Genomic DNA, 17,458 nt, shown 5'->3' with positions numbered 1-17,458 from the left:
GGGTGTTGCCATAGGTTGCTCTTACTAGTTCAGAAGTAGGAAGGAGTTATGTATTTTTTCCTAGTGATATAGGAAGATAATAACTTGCATGTCCTAAGATAACAGAATTTAAGCCCAGTTTTTAGGAGAAGTTTCATTTGAATGATTCAGACGTTGTTTTGTTTTTTTTGTTTTGTTTTGTTTTGTTTTTCAGAGAGTCTCTCTGCACCCAGGCTGGAGTGCAATGGCGCCAATCTCGGCTCAGTGCAACCTCTGCCTCCTGGGTTCAAGAGATTCCCCTGCCTCAGCCTCTCAAGTAGCTGGGATTGTAGGCATGTACCACCACACCTGGGTAATTTTTATATTTTTAGCAGAGACAGGGTTTTGCCATGTTGGCCAGGCTGATCTCAAACTCCTGACCTGAGGTGATCTGCCCGCCTCGGCCTCCAAAAGTGCTGGGATTACAGGCATGAGCCACCATGCCCGGCGCCATGATTCAGAAGTTGATGCCACATACGTTGTTAATGTACTTGACCTTTGTAGGAGTGGAACCCAGCATCATAGGAAGCTTTTGAATTTGTTGTTCTGGTCAGGGGTTCACAGGGCCACACAGATACCACTGGAGGAATTTTTTTTTTTTTTTCCGGAGTTTCACTCTTGTTGCCCAAGCTGGAGTGCAATGGCGTGAACTCGGCTCACCACAACCTCCGCCTCCCGGGTTCAAGTGATTCTCCTGCCTCAGCGTCCCGAGTAGCTGGGATTACAGGCACGTGCTGCCACACCTGACTAATTTTGTATTTTTAGTAGAGATGGGGTTTCTCCACGTTGGTCAGGCTGGTCTCGAACTTCTGACCTCTCAGGTGATCCACTCACCTTGGCCTCCCAAAGTGCTGGGATTACAGGCGTGAGCCACCGCACCCAACCCTGGTTTTTTATTTTCGAAGGTAAGCTACTCTCCAATGAACTATTGAGAACCAGGCTGCCTCCCTTTTGCAGATGAGCAAACTGAGAAGACAAGACAACTTGAAAGTGCTCTTGGTAGCTGAAAATAATTACTACTACTCTATTAGAATTAGAATTATTCTGTCCTTTGCATATGCATCAAGTTGGACCTCTTTCCCCCATTTGACTTTTTGTTTCATTTTTCCAGCCTACTCCAGTAGGGTCAGTTCACGTAGATTCTGGTGCATCTGCAATAACTCGAGAAAGCCACACACACAGGGATCGGCCATCACAACAGCAGCCTCTTCGAAATCAGGTATGTGTTAATCTTTCATTCTTTCAGACACTCCACTTCTTCATGGTGAATATTAAAACCCAAATTCTTCAGCTTCTCTGCTTTAGTGTATATACTGAAAATAAAGATCAAATGCTTACCATTTCTTACAGGTGTGGTATGACTCTCAAGCAACCCTCAGGGCATGTATAGTTGCACTGGAATGTGGCCAGGTGCCTTATATGAAGTATCCAGTCTAAAGAGTAGGCCTGGCCAAGTGCAGTGGCTCATGCCTGTAATCCCAGCACTTTGGGAGGCCAAGGCAGGTAGATCACTTGAGTCGGGAGTTCAAGACCAGCCTGGGCAACATGGCGAAACCCTGTCTCTACATAAAATACAAAAAATTAGTTGGGCATGGTGGCACATGCCTATAGTCCCAGCTACTTTGGAGGCTGAGGTGGAAGAATCACCTGAGTCCAGGAAGTCGAGGCAGCAGTGAGCCAAGATTGCTTGTGCCTTTGCATTCCAGCCTGGGTGGACCCTGTCTCAAAAAAAAACAAAAGAGTGTTGGCCTGTCAGAATCTGTTGGCAGTAGGGGGAACTAGCTATATGTTAGGATCTGAGGCATCTACCATAGGACCAAAAGACCTGTTGGAGGCTACTCTGGGGACACAGTGCCTGTGGAGTAGCCCTGCTCACCAAGGAACAGTTTAAAAAAAAAAAAAAAAAAAAGACCTGTTGGACAGACAGGATGTACCAGGTAGCCCACTTTGGGTCTCATCTGTAGTCTAGTCTAGAGCTCTTGCCAGTTCTGGTTTTTCCTTGCTGATTAAGAGGGGTAGATAAGGCCCGGTGCGGTGGCTCACGCCTATAATCCCAGCACTTTGGGAGGCCAAGGCGGGCAGATCACAAAGTCAGGAGATCGAGACCATCTTGACTAACACGGTGAAACCCCATCTCTACTAAAAAATACAAAAAAACATTAGCTGGGCGTGGTGGTGGGCGCCTGTAGTCCCAGCTACTCGGGAGGCTAAGGCAGGAGAACCTGTAGTCCCAGCTATTCAGGAAGCTGAGGCAGGAGAATGGTATGAACCCAGGAGGCGGAGCTTGCAGTGAGCCGAGATCGCGCCACTGCACTCCAGCCTGGGCGACAGAGTGAGACTCTGTCTCAAAAAAAAAAAAAAAAAAAAAAGAGTGGTAGGTAATTTGGACTTCCAACTGACTTGGGCATGAAATGGAACCTCCACACCACCCCTTGTTCTTCTACCCGGGAAAATTATAGAGCTGGTCAAGATTTAAAATGGACCTGCAGTGAAGATTCAGATTAGGTCATGTCATCTGTCCTTCAGTGTTCATTGTTTGGAAAACTAGTGGTCTAAATGAGGGACATCTCTCAGCCTAAAGACAGATGAGGCAAACACACCAAAAAATCAACAAATTTGACATTTTAAAAAAGGGCTTATGTGTTTGGGAAGTAAACATGACATAGGATTTTATCCTTATATTAAATATATTGCTAAGAGAAAAACAGAGACCACAGTAGGTAAGTAAACAAAGCATAATAAACAGATTATGTATTTTTAAAATAATTATCACACATCAAATTAGCTTATTTCCTCTCCTTATGACCTCACTTTTTTGTATTAACATTTTTACAAGAAAATACAAAAACATTTGTTTCATAGATGCACATGTGCAAGTATATACGTTAAGAATAGTGTATACAAACACGCACACACACATGTCCAGTGGTGTACACCCACAAATATATTTTCTCACCAGTAAGTATATACTCTTGGCAAAATGTGTGGTTTGGTGGGTAAGAAAAAAGTATGTGAAAGAAGGAAAGCCATGTACTAGAGAGTAAATATAAAGGAGAAGATAGGTAGGCAAAAAAGAAAAGATTTAGCAAACTCTGGGCACTAATTGGGTCCATAGTCACATCCTTTAATTAAAGTTGTTGTTTAAGACTTATAATTTGACTGACTTCTGGTTTGACAACAAAAGACAATGTTGACTTCTGCAGTTCTCTCCCATCCCTCCCTTTTTAAAAGCTAATAGCTAGTGCGGGTGAGGGCACAGTTAAACTGACATATTGCTGTTGATTTTACAAATTGATACAAATTCTCTAGAAAACAATTTCTTCTTTTTTTCTTTTTATTTTTCTTTCTTTCTTCTTCTTCTTTTTTTTTTCTTTTTTTTTTTTTTTGAGACAGCGTCTTACTCTGTCACCCAGGCTGGAGTGCAGTGGTGCGATCTCAGCTCACTTCCACCTCTGTCTCCCAGATTCAAGTGATTCTCCTGCCTTAGCCTCCTGAGTAGCTGGGATTACAGGCACATACCACCATACCGGGCTAATTTTTGTATTTTTATTAGAGATGGTGTTTCGCCATGTTGGCCAGGCTGGTCTCGAACTCCTGACTTCAGGTGATCCACCTGCCTCGGCCTCCCAAAGTACTGGGATTACAGGCGTGAGCCACTTCACCTGGCTAGAAAGCAATTTGATCAAGTTATTTTCTTCTCTGATGAAATACCTTCTTGAAATCAATCAGTAAAACAACCCAAAGTATAGGTTATGTGCATAAAACTGTTGCATTGTCATTGGTAGCAAAGATACAGAAATGATCTGCCTATCCACTTATAAAGGCGTGGTTATAAATCTACTTCACATCCTTTATTGAATAAACTGGGTTATAGTATAAAGTGAGCTGGAGGGGTGGGGAAATAAGCAGGATCAATGGGAGGAGATCAAAATTATTAACAGAAATAGTGTTGGAAGTGTAGTAATATATTCTAAAATATTTTAAATGAAGTTTTATTACTCTATAATGAAAAATGCGGCCAGGCGCAGTGGCTCACACCTGTAATCCCAGCACTTTGGGAGGCCGAAGCAGGTGGATCACCTGAGGTCAGGAGTTCGAGACCAGCCTGGCCAACATGGTGAAACCCAGTCTCTACTAAAAATATAAAAATTAGCTGGGCGTGTTGGCACATGCCTCAAATCCCAGCTACTCAGGAGGCTGAGGCAGGAGAGTCACTTGAACCTGGGAGGCGGAGGCTGCAGTGAGCTGAGATGGTGCCATTACACTCTAGCCTGGGCACCATTGCACTCCAGCCTGGGCAACAAGAGAGAAACTCCATCTTTAAAAAAAAAAAAAAATGCATTTAAGTAGAAAATGTATGTAAAGAAAAAATAGATAAGTAGTGTGATATCACAATCAACATATATCCTTGTGTCTTTTTTTTTTTTTTTTTTTTTTTTTGAGACAGTTTCACTCTTATCACCTAGGCTTGGAGTATGATCTTGGCTCACTGCAACCTCTGCCTCCTGAGTTCAAGTGATTCTTCTGCTCCAGCTTCCTGAGTAGCTGGGATTACAGGTGCCTGCCATCACACCTGGCTAATTTTTGTATTTTTAGTGGAGATGGGGTTTCACCATGTTGGCCAGGCTAGTCTGGAACTCCTGACCTCAGATGATCCACCTTCCTCAGCCTCACAAAGTGCTGCGATTACAAGCATGAACCACCATGCCCGGCCCCTTGTGCCTATTTTTTAGAATATTTTTTATTTTTTAAGATTCTTTTTCACCTCCATTCTCTCAGAATGTGATATAATTTTTTAAAAATTTTTATTTATTTATTTATTTTGAGATGGAGTCTTGCTCTGTCACCCAGGGTGGCATGCAGTGGCACGATCTTGGCTCACTGCAACCTCCACCTCCCAGGTTCAAGCAATTCTTCCACCTCAGCCTCCCGAGTAGCTGGGACTAAGCACACGCCACCACACCTGGCTAGTGTTTCGTATTTTAGTAGAGATGGGGTTTCATCACGTTGCCCAGGCTGGTGACGAACTCCTGAGCTCAGGTAATCCGCCCGCCTCGGCCTCCCAAAATGCTGGGATTACAGGCATGAGCCACTGCGCCCATCCTAGAATATCTTTTTTTTTTTTTTTTTTTTTGAGATGGAGTCTGGCTGTCTCCCAGGCTGGAGTGCAGTGGCTCAATCTTGGCTCACTGCAAGCTCAGCCTCCTGGGTTCACACCATTCTCCAGCCTCAGTCTCCTGGGATTACAGGCACCTGTCACCATGCCCGGCTAATTTTTTGTATTTTTAGTAGAGACAGGGTTTCACCGTGTTAGCCAGTAGTGTTTCGATCTCCTGACCTCGCGATCCGCCTGCCTCGGCCTCCCAAAGTGCTGGGATTACAAGCGTGAGCCACCGCACCCGGCCCAGAATATCTTAAAATATGTGTTTCCTTTACTTTCCTGCTTCAGTGAATTTATAACCAATGCTGTGGTTTTGCATGGATTTTTAAAGTATGAAAAAAAGAGATGATTGAAAACTTCGGTTGTCAGGGTAAAAACTGACTAGTGAATTTCAATGTACTTTTAAATGAAAAGTCTCTGGCCACCGTATATAATTATTTAGGAAAATCTCATCTTTATTTAACTAATATGCTTATTTTTGAAAAGTTGAATCTTGAATATCTCTCTTTGATATATATATTTTTTCTCTTTTTCTTTTCTTTTTCTTTTCTTTTTTGAGAAAGGATTTCACTCTGTTGCCCAGGCTGGAGTACAGTAGCGCAATCACAGCTTACTGCAGCCTCACCTTCCTGGGCTAAAGGGATCCTTCCACCTTAGCCTCGTGAGTAGCTGGGACTACAGGCACACGCCACCACACCCAGCTATTTTTTTTTTTTTCGTGTTTTCTGTAGAGACAGTTTCACTGTGTTTCCCAGGCTGTTCTCAAATTCCTGGGTTTAAGCAATCTGCCCACCTCTGCCTCCCAAAATGCTGGGAGCCACCATGCCTGGCCCAATTTTTTTAATTTTAGAGTTTTTAGTATCCTATGACCGCTAAGAGATTGGAATTCCTCCACATTCATGTAAATGTTATACCTCCTTCCCACCAGGATTCCGAATCCTTGTTGGGTAAAATTCTTTCTGCACTGTGGATAATGGATTTCTAGTGTTGCTTCAACCTTTACAGCATCTAGGTCTGTGTTAATATTACATTTCTTCCATCTTTAGGGTTGTTTTCTTATGCTCTTTTTTGTTGGTTTGTTTCTAAGAATGTTTGCAGCCAAATCTTTCTTTCTTTCTTTTTTTTTTTTTTTTAAGACAGAGTCTCGTTCTGTAGCCCAGGCTGGAGTGCAGTGCGTGATCTCGGCTCACTGCAAGCTCCGCCTCCCAGGTTCATGCCATTCTCCTGCCTCAACCTCCGGAGAGCTGGGATTACAGGCGCCTGCCACCACACCCAGCTAATTTTTTGTATTTTTAGTAGAGACAGGATTTCACTGTGTTAGCCAGGATGGTCTCAATCTCCTGACCTCGTGATCCACCCACCTCAGCCTCCCAAAGTGCTGGGATTATAGGTGTGAGCCACTGCGCCCAGCCTTCAAATCTGTCTCTTTTATTACTCTAAGAATTGAAAACAAGATAATTTTCTAGAATAATTCCTTTCAAGTTTTGAAATTAGCAAAAGAAAAATACAGTTTCTCCTTGAGCAAGATTGACAGGTATTGACTTTAGGAACAGCTAACCTTATATCAGCTACTTTGACTCAGTAAATCTGAGCTGAGGACCTGCTATGTGAAACTGTATCCTGTGGGCCCGGGGCACGTGTAGCACGGTAGCTCACACCTATAATCCCAGCACTTTGGAAGGCTGAGCAGGGTGGATAACTTGAGGTCAGGAAGTTGAGACCAGCCTGGCTACTAAAAATACAAAAATTAGTTGGGTGTGGTGGTGGGTGCCTGTAATCTCAGCTACTTGGGAGGCTGAGGCAGGAGAATCCTTGAACCTGGGAGGCAGAGGTTGCAGTGAGCTGAGACTGTGCCACTGCACTCCAGCCAGGGGGACAGAGACTTTGTTTGGGGGAAAAAAAAAAAAAAAGTATATCCTGTGGATACCAAGGTAAGTAGGGAGTCCTTGTCCTCAAAGAGCTGACAAGTAGATAAGCCAAATGGACAGATAACTATAACACAAGGCAGAACAGATGTGCATCCCAAGTTGCAAATTATTGTCATCTGGGTTTGGAAGAAGAAATTTCATCTAGTCTGAGCAAGACAAATAATTTGATGAGAGAAGCTGCATTTGACATGCTCTTAGCACAATTAAATGAGATGGAAGAGGCATTCCAAGCAGAAGAATATATGATCGGCCGGGCGCAGTGGCTCACGCCTGTAATCCCAGCACTTTGGGAGGCCGAGGCGGGTGGATCACGAGGTCAGGAGATCGAGACCATCCTGGGTAACACGGTGAAACCCCATCTCTGCTAAAAAAAGTACAAAAAATTAGCCAGGCATGGTGGTGGGCGCCTGTAGTCCCAGCTACTCGGGAGGCTGAGGCAGGAGAATGGCGTGAATCCGGGAGATGGAGTTTGCAGTGAGCCGAGATCGCGCCGCTGCACCCAGCCTGGGCGACAGAGCGAGACTCTCAAAAAAAAAAAAAAAAAAAAAAAAATATATATATATATATATATATATATGATCAACAACAAATGTTGTATCTAGTTCAGTTTTCTAAAATATATGATGTGAATAAAGGAGTCCTAGGAGACAAGGCTAGAAAAGTAGGTTGAAACCATTTGGTGAAGCTCCTGGAATGCTGGACTGGCGAGTTGGTGCTTATTTTAAGTAGGAATAGGGACTAAAGATTTTTAAACAAAGGAGTGATATGATTGAAACTCTGCTTTTGAAATATTTTGGCACAAAATGTGGTATTAGCCTGGCAGCAAACGTGGAAATCAATAAGCAGGCAGTGAATTCCCTTGAGACGTAGAAGGAGCCTAGATGGGTTATAGTAGGACAAATGAAACCGAATTGAACAATGCTACAGTGATATAATCTACCAGAGCTGGCAGCCCACATGAATGTCAGGATTAAGGGAGAAGGAAGAGTCAAAGCTGTTGCAGAGATCTTGAGCCTGGATAATTAGGAGGCATGTGGTACTATTACTAGAGATAGGAAAGTTAGGGGAGGAACTTATTTGGAATTTGAATTTAGACATCTTGAGTTTGAAATACTAGCAATGTATTCCACCTGAAGAGGTCTAGCAGGCAGAGGATGGTTCTCCAGAGACAACTAGAGAGATACTTGGGAGTCAAGGCATAGAGATGATATTGATGATAATGCTAAAGAGTCTCCTTATTCTGGGAAATCTGAGCCTAGAGCTCAACAAATTTGTTTAGTCTCATACTTACAGTAGAAGGAGGAAGAAGAGCTCAGACGTTGGTTTTATCTCATCCCAAAACTTTGGCCATAGGACATTTAACCTATTTAGGGTGTCAGCATTCTCAAATTGGAACGTTGTAAGAGCAGAAGTTTTTGTTGTTTTGTTCACTGCTTTAACCCTAACACCCAAACCAATGTTTAGAATAGTGGGCACTTGATGCATACTTGTTTGAATGAATGAGTGAATGAATGAATCTACCAAATGAAGGGTGCAGATGTAAACGGGTATTTGTTTATAGCATGGATTTTTATTTAACCTTTATTGAAAAACAAATTTTAAGCTTTTCTTCCTACTTGTTTTTGTTTCCACAAAGAGCCATTTTGCCTCTGTTTGGCAGCTAGAGTAGGGCTGTATTGTCTGCTCAAGGGGAGGGGTGTTTAAAAAAAAAAAAACCACACAGCAGTCTTTTTGCTGCAAAGAAAGTTCAGTTGATTGCTGGGCTCGGTGGCTGCCGCCTGTAATCTCAGCACGTTGGGAGGCCAAAGTGGGCAGATCACCTGAGGTAAAGAGTTCGAGACCAGCCTGACCAACATGGAGAAACCCCATCTCTACTAAAAAATACAAAATTAGCTGAGCATAGTGGTGCCCGTCTGTAATCCCAGCTACTTGGGAGGCTGAGGCAGGAGAATCACTTGAACTCGGGAGGCAGAGTTTGTGGTGAGCCAAGATCGTGCCATTGCACTCCAGCCTGGGCAACAAGAGTGAAACTCCGTCTCAAAAAAAAAAAGTTCAGGTGATCTTATTAGTTGTTTTCTATCACAACAAGAATCCTACTGTCCTTGTATTCTGGGAAAATTTTGCTTTGCTCGTTTAGATTTTAGGCATATTGAATTGAGTACTGTTTGGGTTATCTATATACAATAATAGATCCCAAATATGGTTCCTAAAGGACTACATTTGAACTCACATATATTGGATCTACCTTTTAAAACTATCTTAATACCAGATACTTAAGCACTTTTTTCTTTTTAATAGAAATGGGATCCCACTCCATCTCTCAGGATAGAGTGCAGTAGCATGACGATAGCTCACAGCAACCTTGACCTCTTGGGCCCAAGCAGTCCTCCCACCCCAGCCTCCCAAATAGCTGGGACTACAGGCGTGAGCCACCACACCTGACTAATGTTTATTTGCTTTTTGTAGAGACAGGGCCTCACTGGCCTCAAACTCCTGGGCTCAAGTGATCCTTCTGCCTCAGCCTTCCAAATAACTGGGATTACAAGTGTGAGCTACCACGCCTGGCCAAGCACAATTTTTTTGAACACAAATTTTACTTAACCAGAGAACTATAATTAAACTATGAATTTGGATAGAATAAATGTTCCTAAAAGCTAGATCCATTCAGAAAGATCCCAGTTGAGTTAGTCTTTCCATCATTTTATACTTCGTGTTTGTCCTTTCCCAGTGCCAAAAGTTGTAAATCTTGCCATGGCTCTGATTCCTCTCTAAAGAACTCTGCATTACCATCCAGCAGAAAGGGGATGAAAACCTTAATAGTTCTGCCTGCTTCTACCTGGCAAAACTTCCTTTGCATTATCTGATCAATCAGGAAGCAAGTCCTGCTGGTATCCACAGATCTGATATTAGAGTACAACATATTGTACTGTCATAGCTTTTATTCAGTGTGCTTGTTCAACACACTAAATGTAGACTGTTGCATTGACTACTGTGTGCATGCAGCAGCATTCTTCCTGCCCTTTCAGTACTTTAAACCCAAGCATGTGACAATCTTTACTCATGTAAATGCTACATAAACATTACACTGCAATGGTTCAGGAGTTATGATAGTGTTTCCCTTTTCTCTGGCTGACCTCTTTTATTATGGTGGGTTTTGTTGTGGGCACGTGGAAAAGAAGGGCTACTTAGCCTAGCAGGTTAGAGAGAACAGATCCTATTTTGACATTGGAGAGAGTCATATTGACTATTAAAAGCTTTTAAATGGTAAGAGACATGGTATCCTACCCCAAAATGTCACTTACTCTTTTTTGTGTTTTTGTACATGTAGCGTAGGTGTTTTGTTTTGTTTTCATTCGCCGTGTGAAGAGAGATGCGTAGCATGTGTTTAAGGGAAAGAATTTATTCTTTGTAATCTTGTACCGGGTGAACTGTTCCCTTGCAAATTCTCCAATTTGACTAGGAAAATATGAATCAAACAGTAAAGTAATCTCTCATCCTTCCAAAAGAACTATATTTAAACTAACTCAATACCTTATAATACACAGAAAAATAAACACAGAATTTAAAAGAGTCAAATCATATGGGGTCTGAAGAAGATATGCCTCCTGTAAAAGAGTGGTTTGGATTTGTTTGTATCTAGACTGTAAGGGAATACATTTAAAGGACATAGAGCCTTAGAAAAATATACTGTGGCTAGCTGGGGTCAGTGGCTCACGTCTGCACTTTGGGAAGCTGAGGCAGTGGATCACCTGAGGCCAGCTTGACCAACATGGTGAAACCCTGTCTCTACTAAAAATACAAAATTAGCTGGGCATGGTGGCGCATGCCTGTAATCCCAGCTACTTGGGAGACTGAGGTAGGAGAATCGCTTGAACCCAGGAGTCGGAGGTTGCAGTGAACTGAGATTGCACCATTGCACTCCAGCCTGGGCAACAAGAGCGAAACTCTGTCTCAAAAAATAATAATAATAAAAGAAAAGAAAAAGAAAAATATATTGTGGTTTAGTGCTGTCATGCTTACTGAATAAAGCTTGTTATGAGCATAAGTTTTCTAAAGGAAACATTAGGCCAGATTGCTAAATAGCCAAGGTAGTCAGAGATTTTCATAAAATGAATACCTGAAAAAAATTTTTAAAAACTGATTAGTTATCCGTTGCTGTCTTTTTACAGAGCACTATTTAGTTCTGACTGAGGCTCAGGGTTTGCTAGTTGAAGGGGCTGATGTGTTTGCCCAGAGATAATCTGCCTCCTTCTGACATGTGTGCAGTTTCCTAACATGCTGCCTGCCATCTAGTAGGAGCACAGACAGAGATTGCATACTCCTCCTGGCCATAGGATGGCCACAGCTCCACAGAGAGCTCAGTGTAGGATAGGACTGCCCCTCCTAATTTCTGGGACCTTTACTCTGAGAGGAGCTTTGAAACAAGCAAGTGCAAAACTGAATTAGCGTCTTCTGTTCTATCACCTAGTCACTGCTGCTCACCTTTTCTCTTAATTCTGTATTCCATAGTGAAAGTTTTTTCTTTCTGTATGCATTCTTAAGGTTTTGTATTTCAGCAGACACCCTGTGTTCTAACCCAGCTCCTTGTAGGAGGAAACTTGGTGATTCTGAAGTAATCCTACCTAGATAAACCAACATTTCCTAGGCAGGTATCTTACACCACTGTAAGGATAGGGCAGAGTTTGAATAGAGAGTTGCAGACTTCTAGGGTGGTTTCCATGATTTTTCTAAAAGCGTCACAGAATTGATAATCTCGTCTCTAGATATTATTGAGCCTGGGAATAATCCCCTTTTCAGGTTGTTGTCAGTGATTTTTAAACTTCCCTCATATTTGATAAAGTTTATAGAATACAGGATATCTCTGCACACATGACAGATTACCTGCCATAACCCCTGTCTGGCATGAGAAAACTGGTTCTGTTTCATGATCTTAATAGAAGGAAGTTTTTAGTTTTGTTCAAGTATATACTTTTTTTTTTTTAAGACAGAGTCTTACTCTGTTGCCCAGGCTGGAGTGCAGTGGCGCGATCTCGGCTCACTGCAACTCCTGCCTCCCGGGTTCAGGTGGTTCTCCTGCCTCAGCCTCCTGAGTAGCTGACACTACAGGTGTGCATCACCAGGCCCAGCTACTTTTTTTGTATTTTTAGTAGAGACGGAGTTTCACCATGTTGGCCAGGATGGTCTCAGTCTCCTGACCTCATGATCCATCCACCTCAGCCTCCCAAAGTGCTGGGATTACAGGCGTGAGCCACTGCGCCTAGCTCCTGTTCCATTCTTTTCTTCTTCCATCTTACCCCCACCATATCATAAAAGAAAAGAAAGGGAAATTTTAATATTGGAAATGTGATAAAACCAGAATGTAACCCAGTATATTCTCTTTGCTAACCTTTTGGTACTATTCAGTCTCTATTCTTGTTAATTTGTAGTTGAAGACAGTTAATGAGGCTGAGAAGACTTACATGAGAGGCCAAAATGTTTTTTTTTATAAATGGCAGCTTTTAAGGTATTTTTTGAGCCATAAAGTGAAGTAGATAAAGTTGTTTGTATATATAATCAAAAATAATTTTTTAAAATGAGCTTTTTATGAAGAATAGAATTTGGTGATTTTTTTTTTTTTTTTTTTTTTTGAGGCAGATCTCACTCTGTCGTCCAGGGTGGACTGCAGTGGCACAATCTCAGCTCACTGCAACCTCTGCCTCCTCGCCTACTGTGCCTGGCCTGGTGATTTTTTTGCTACAAGAGAAAGGATGTTTGCCTTCCTTTGCTTCATTTTCAGAATAGTAGCTTTATCCCCACTAAGAATTTGAAATAATTTTTTTTTTTTTTTTTCCCGAGATGGAGTCTTGCTCTGTTGCCAGGTGGGAGTGCAGTGACACAATCTTGGTTCACTGCAACCTCCACCTCCCAGGTTCAAGCTATTCTCCTACCTCAGCCTCCCAAGTAGCCGGGACTACAGGCACGCACCACCGCGCTCAGCTAATTTTTTGTATTTTAGTAGAGACAGAGTTTCACCATATTGGCCAGAATGGTCTCGATCTCCTGACCTCGTGATCCGCCCACCTCGGCCTCCCAAAGTGCTAGGATTACAGGTGTGAGCCACTATGCCCACAGAATTTGAAAGAATTTTCAAGCCATAGATGGGGATGATACTTGAGATGTCTTCAGATTGTGTTTTCCTCCCTCCTTGTTGGTGTCACTCTTACTGGCTGCTATCCATTAATTCCTGCCAAATGACTGCTGGGAGAGATTTGTTTCCCCTGCCGTAGGGCATAGGTGGGGGTTTTCACTTTTTCAACGGTCTTCTATGTTTTCTCAAGTATTTTTGTTACCTTTACCTTTCATGTGTGCTATGCTGGATTGCTACTTTGTCGTTTCAAGATTTACCTATTGCGTAGTAAACCAGTCATTTCCACAAAGGTGATGTAATCACAACTGAAAATTTTAAAGCATTCCCCCACGGAGTTACCACTACTTGAGATTTCTGCTCCTGCTTTGGGGGACTTACACACTCCATGTGGACCTCTGCCTTTCAAGTAATGCGGAGAAATTGACTTTGCTGAATGACTTTTCTACTCATGCACCTCTTGAGTGACATTTAATTAGATGTATGTGTATGAGTGGTCTTTAAGAATGAGGGATTTACATGCTGATCTCCTCTGCTGCTTTGCTTAATCTAACTAGCTACTGTGCTGGTGAGGCCTAATCATAACTCCTGTGTACACAGTATTGCCTAGAATACCTTTCTTGGAGAGTTACACTAGCAGACTGCTATAGTTGTCACCTTTCTTTGGTTTCATCTATATCCTAGGCACTCTGTTGCTTTCTAAAACCGCAAATGGCCCTTTCTACTATGTTATCCTCTAGATACTGGTCCAAGCTCTTAAATTCCAGAAAACAGTAGCCCTAGAGTTTAACGTCCTACAGAAAACTTGTTTCCAAAGTAATAAACCAGCAACCCCTAGGTTCACATCTATACTTAGTTTTGATGCTTTCAACAGATACGGAAGGCATTGGCGGGCAGTAGTATGGTATAGTATGTTTTCCTTCATCATAGTGGAAGCATTTATGAAGCAATCTAGAGTGTTAACATTAGTTTTCTATTTATCTTTAAAAGATAAATAGCATATTGCTTTGAAAATGGAGATGGAATGTGATTTTTAGGCCTTTGAAAAATGTCTTGTTATTTTCATTTAAACAAAAATCTTAAATCTTTTAACAAATTATTTATTGAACTAGAATGAATATAAAGAACTACACAGCCCTGTGAATCAGACAATAGCCTTAAAACCAGAGTTCTTATGTGTAGTCAGTAAAATTGGAAATAATTGTTGATCAGCTGTCCGGGGTTTTAACTTTAAAAGCCCATAAGCATACATGAGCACACATTTCCAGCCATTTTCTATTTTATCTGCCTTAAAAACAAATACAGGCCGGGCACAGGGGCTCACGCCTATAATCTTAGCACTTCGGGAGGCCGAGGCGGGCGGATCACAAGGTCAGGAGATCAAGACCATCCTGGCTAACATGGTGAAACCCTGTCTCTACTAAAAAATACAAAAAATTAGCAACCTGGTGGCACGCGCCTGTAGTCCCAGCTACTGGGGAGGCTGAGGCAGGAGAATGGCATGAATCTGGGAGGCTGAGCTTACAGTGAACCGAGATTGCACCACTGCACTTCAGCCTGGGTGACAGAGCAAGACTCTGTCTCCAAAAAAAAAAAAAAAAACAACAAATGCAAAAACAGAGCATTCATGAGATGTAATTGCATTTAGTATGTATTATAGAACTCAACACTAAATGGCTTATCAATGCCTGAATTTTTTTAAGTACTTAAGTTTCTAGAAACCTGACAGTACAGCCAGGCGCAGTGGCTCACGCCTGCTAATCCCAGCACTTTGGGAGACCGAGGCGGGTGGATCACGAGGTCAGGAGATCAAGACCATCCTGGCTAACACGGTGAAACCCCGTCTCTACTAAAAATACAAAAAATTAGCCAGGCACGGTGGCAGCACCTGTAGTCCCAGCTACTTGGGAGGCTGAGGCAAGAGAATGGCGTGAACCCAGGAGGCAGAGCTTGCAGTGAGCCGAGACCACGCCGCTGCACTCCTGCCTGGGCGCAGAGCCAGACTCCATCTCAAGAAAAAAAAAAAGAAAGAAACCTGACAGTACTATATAATAGTTTAAGAGCTTAAATGTTATATTTAAATATTACAAAAAAAAAAAGTTCTAGAGAACTGAAAAAGTCTATCACTAATAGGTTTATAGATATTACTTCTAATATTATAAGAATAGGTTTATTCTTAGATCTCCAGCAGTCAGAATAAATGAGACTAAGTGCTCTGAGGATATAGACAACGTCAATAAGTTTATAAAATATGGCCAGCATGGTGGCTCACGCCTATAATTCCAGCACTTTGGGAGGCCGAGGCAGTTGGTGGATCACCTGAGGTCGGGAGTTCGAGATCAGTCTGACTAACATGGAGAAACCCCGTCTCTACTAAAAATACAAAATTAGCCAGGCATGGTGGCACATGCCTATAATCCCAGCTACTTGGGAGGCTGAGGCAGGAGAATTGCTTGAACCTGGGAGGTGGAGGTTGTGGCAAGCCGAGATTGCGCCACTGCACTTCAGCCTGGGCATCAAGAGCAAAACTCCATCTCAACCAAAAAATAAAAAATAAAAATAAGCTTATGATTATGTTGTACACCAGTCTTATTTTGGAAAATGAAACATTTGAACCTCTTTTGGCAGAAATAATTTATTTTGGGTAGCTTTGATTCTCTGTAATATAACTAGCAGCATAAAATCAAACCCTCATTTATAAGATTATAATGCAAGTTCATACAGCTGCCTTCTCATAGAATATGTTTATTCTCTGAGGAATAGCAGAGAAAATATGAACAGGATCCTCTGTAGTACTCTTGTCCATATGACTTCGTATTCCATTAATAAAAAGGAGTAAATTGGCCGGGCGTGGTGGCTCACACCTGTAATCCCAGCACTTTGGGAGGCCTAGGTGGGTGGATTATGAGGTCAGGAGATCAAGACCATCTTCACCAACATGGTGAAACCCCGTCTCTACTAAAATACAAAAAGTAGCTGGGCGTGGCTGGGCGTGGTGGCTCATGCCTGTAATCCCAGCACTTTGGGAGGCCATGGCGGGTGAATCATGAGGTCACGAGATTGAGACCATCCTGGCTAACACGGTGAAACCCCGTCTCTACTAAAAATACCAAAAAAATTAGCCGGGCATGGTGGTGCGCGCCTGTAGTCCCAACTACTCGGCAGGCTGAGGCAGGAGAATGGCATAAACCTGGGAGGCAGAGCTTGCAGTGAGCCGAGATCACGCACTGCACTCCAGCCTGGGCTACAGAAGGAGACTCTGTCTCAAAAAAAAAAAAGAGTAAATTGTAGCTGGTCTACAAAGCTCTGATTTTTATGAGAAATGCCTTTTTGGTGACTTGTGGATGAGCCTTAAGCAACTCTTGTCAATGAGATATTGATGGGGAGTGAATATAGACCCTCAAACCATTACTTTCTTGCCCTTCCTTTTTTATAGAATACAACTTTTATAGCCGTGAACATTTGGAAGCTTTATCGTCCTTTCTGGTTTTCATGCAGAGCAGCAATATCACATCCTAACCCCTGTAGCTGTTTATATCAGCAGCAATTAAAATTTGATATACTAATCCCTCATTGCTGACTCTCCAACTACTCATTTTTCATTTTTGTAGAGCCTTAGGACTGTTACAGCTGAGCATTATGATGTTAACAACTCAGCCATCTGGCACAGGGGAAGAGGCACCTAAACAGATTCTTCTGAACAAAAGTCACATATGAGCAAGATCAGAATAGTAGGAGATCTAAAAAGCAGGTAAAGAAGGAAGAGACCTGAATGATACTAAGGTGAAAGCAGAATCCAAAGAGGTTTTTAGTTGAAGGTTGACCCTCCTTTTGCTTTCTAGAAGAAAATAATTCATAGTATCATATTAATAAGTAAACTTTCTCTGATTCCAGTTTAGAAACTGTTAGAAGAACCAGGCAAACAATGTAGCTATTTTTTTTTGTTATTATTATTATTATTTTTTCGAGATGGAGTCTTGCTCTGTGGAGCAGGCTGGAGTGCAGTGGCATGATCTCAGCTCACTGCAACCTCCGCCTCCCGGGTTTAAGCAATTCTCCTGCCTCAGTCTCCCGAGTAGCTGGGATTACAGGCATGCGCCACCATGCCCAGCTCATTTTTGTATTTTCAGTAGAGACAGGGTCTCACCACGTTGGTCAGGCTGGTCTCGAACTCCAGACCTCGTGATCTGCCCGCCTTGGCCTCCCAAAGTGCTGAGATTGTAGGCG

General features: G+C 42.4%; 1 protein-coding gene across 7 annotated transcripts in view; it reads left to right on the top strand.

The window, feature by feature from the left end:
• CSNK1G1 (casein kinase 1 gamma 1) overlaps nucleotides 1–17,458 on the top strand; it is a 218,325-nt gene that overhangs the window by 176,102 nt on the left and 24,765 nt on the right. For all 7 annotated transcript variants that reach the window (XM_073012228.1, XM_008016306.3, XM_073012225.1 and 4 more), the window contains one exon: nucleotides 1,130–1,237. In XM_073012228.1, coding sequence (XP_072868329.1) covers nucleotides 1,130–1,237 — 108 coding nt within the window. The remainder of the gene's footprint in view (nucleotides 1–1,129; nucleotides 1,238–17,458) is intronic.

Source organism: Chlorocebus sabaeus, chromosome 26 (assembly GCF_047675955.1).
Source record: "Chlorocebus sabaeus isolate Y175 chromosome 26, mChlSab1.0.hap1, whole genome shotgun sequence".
Taxonomy (NCBI): domain Eukaryota; kingdom Metazoa; phylum Chordata; class Mammalia; order Primates; family Cercopithecidae; genus Chlorocebus; species Chlorocebus sabaeus.
The sequence above is the reverse complement of the archived record's forward strand: the minus strand, read 5'-3'. Positions and strand labels throughout refer to the sequence as shown.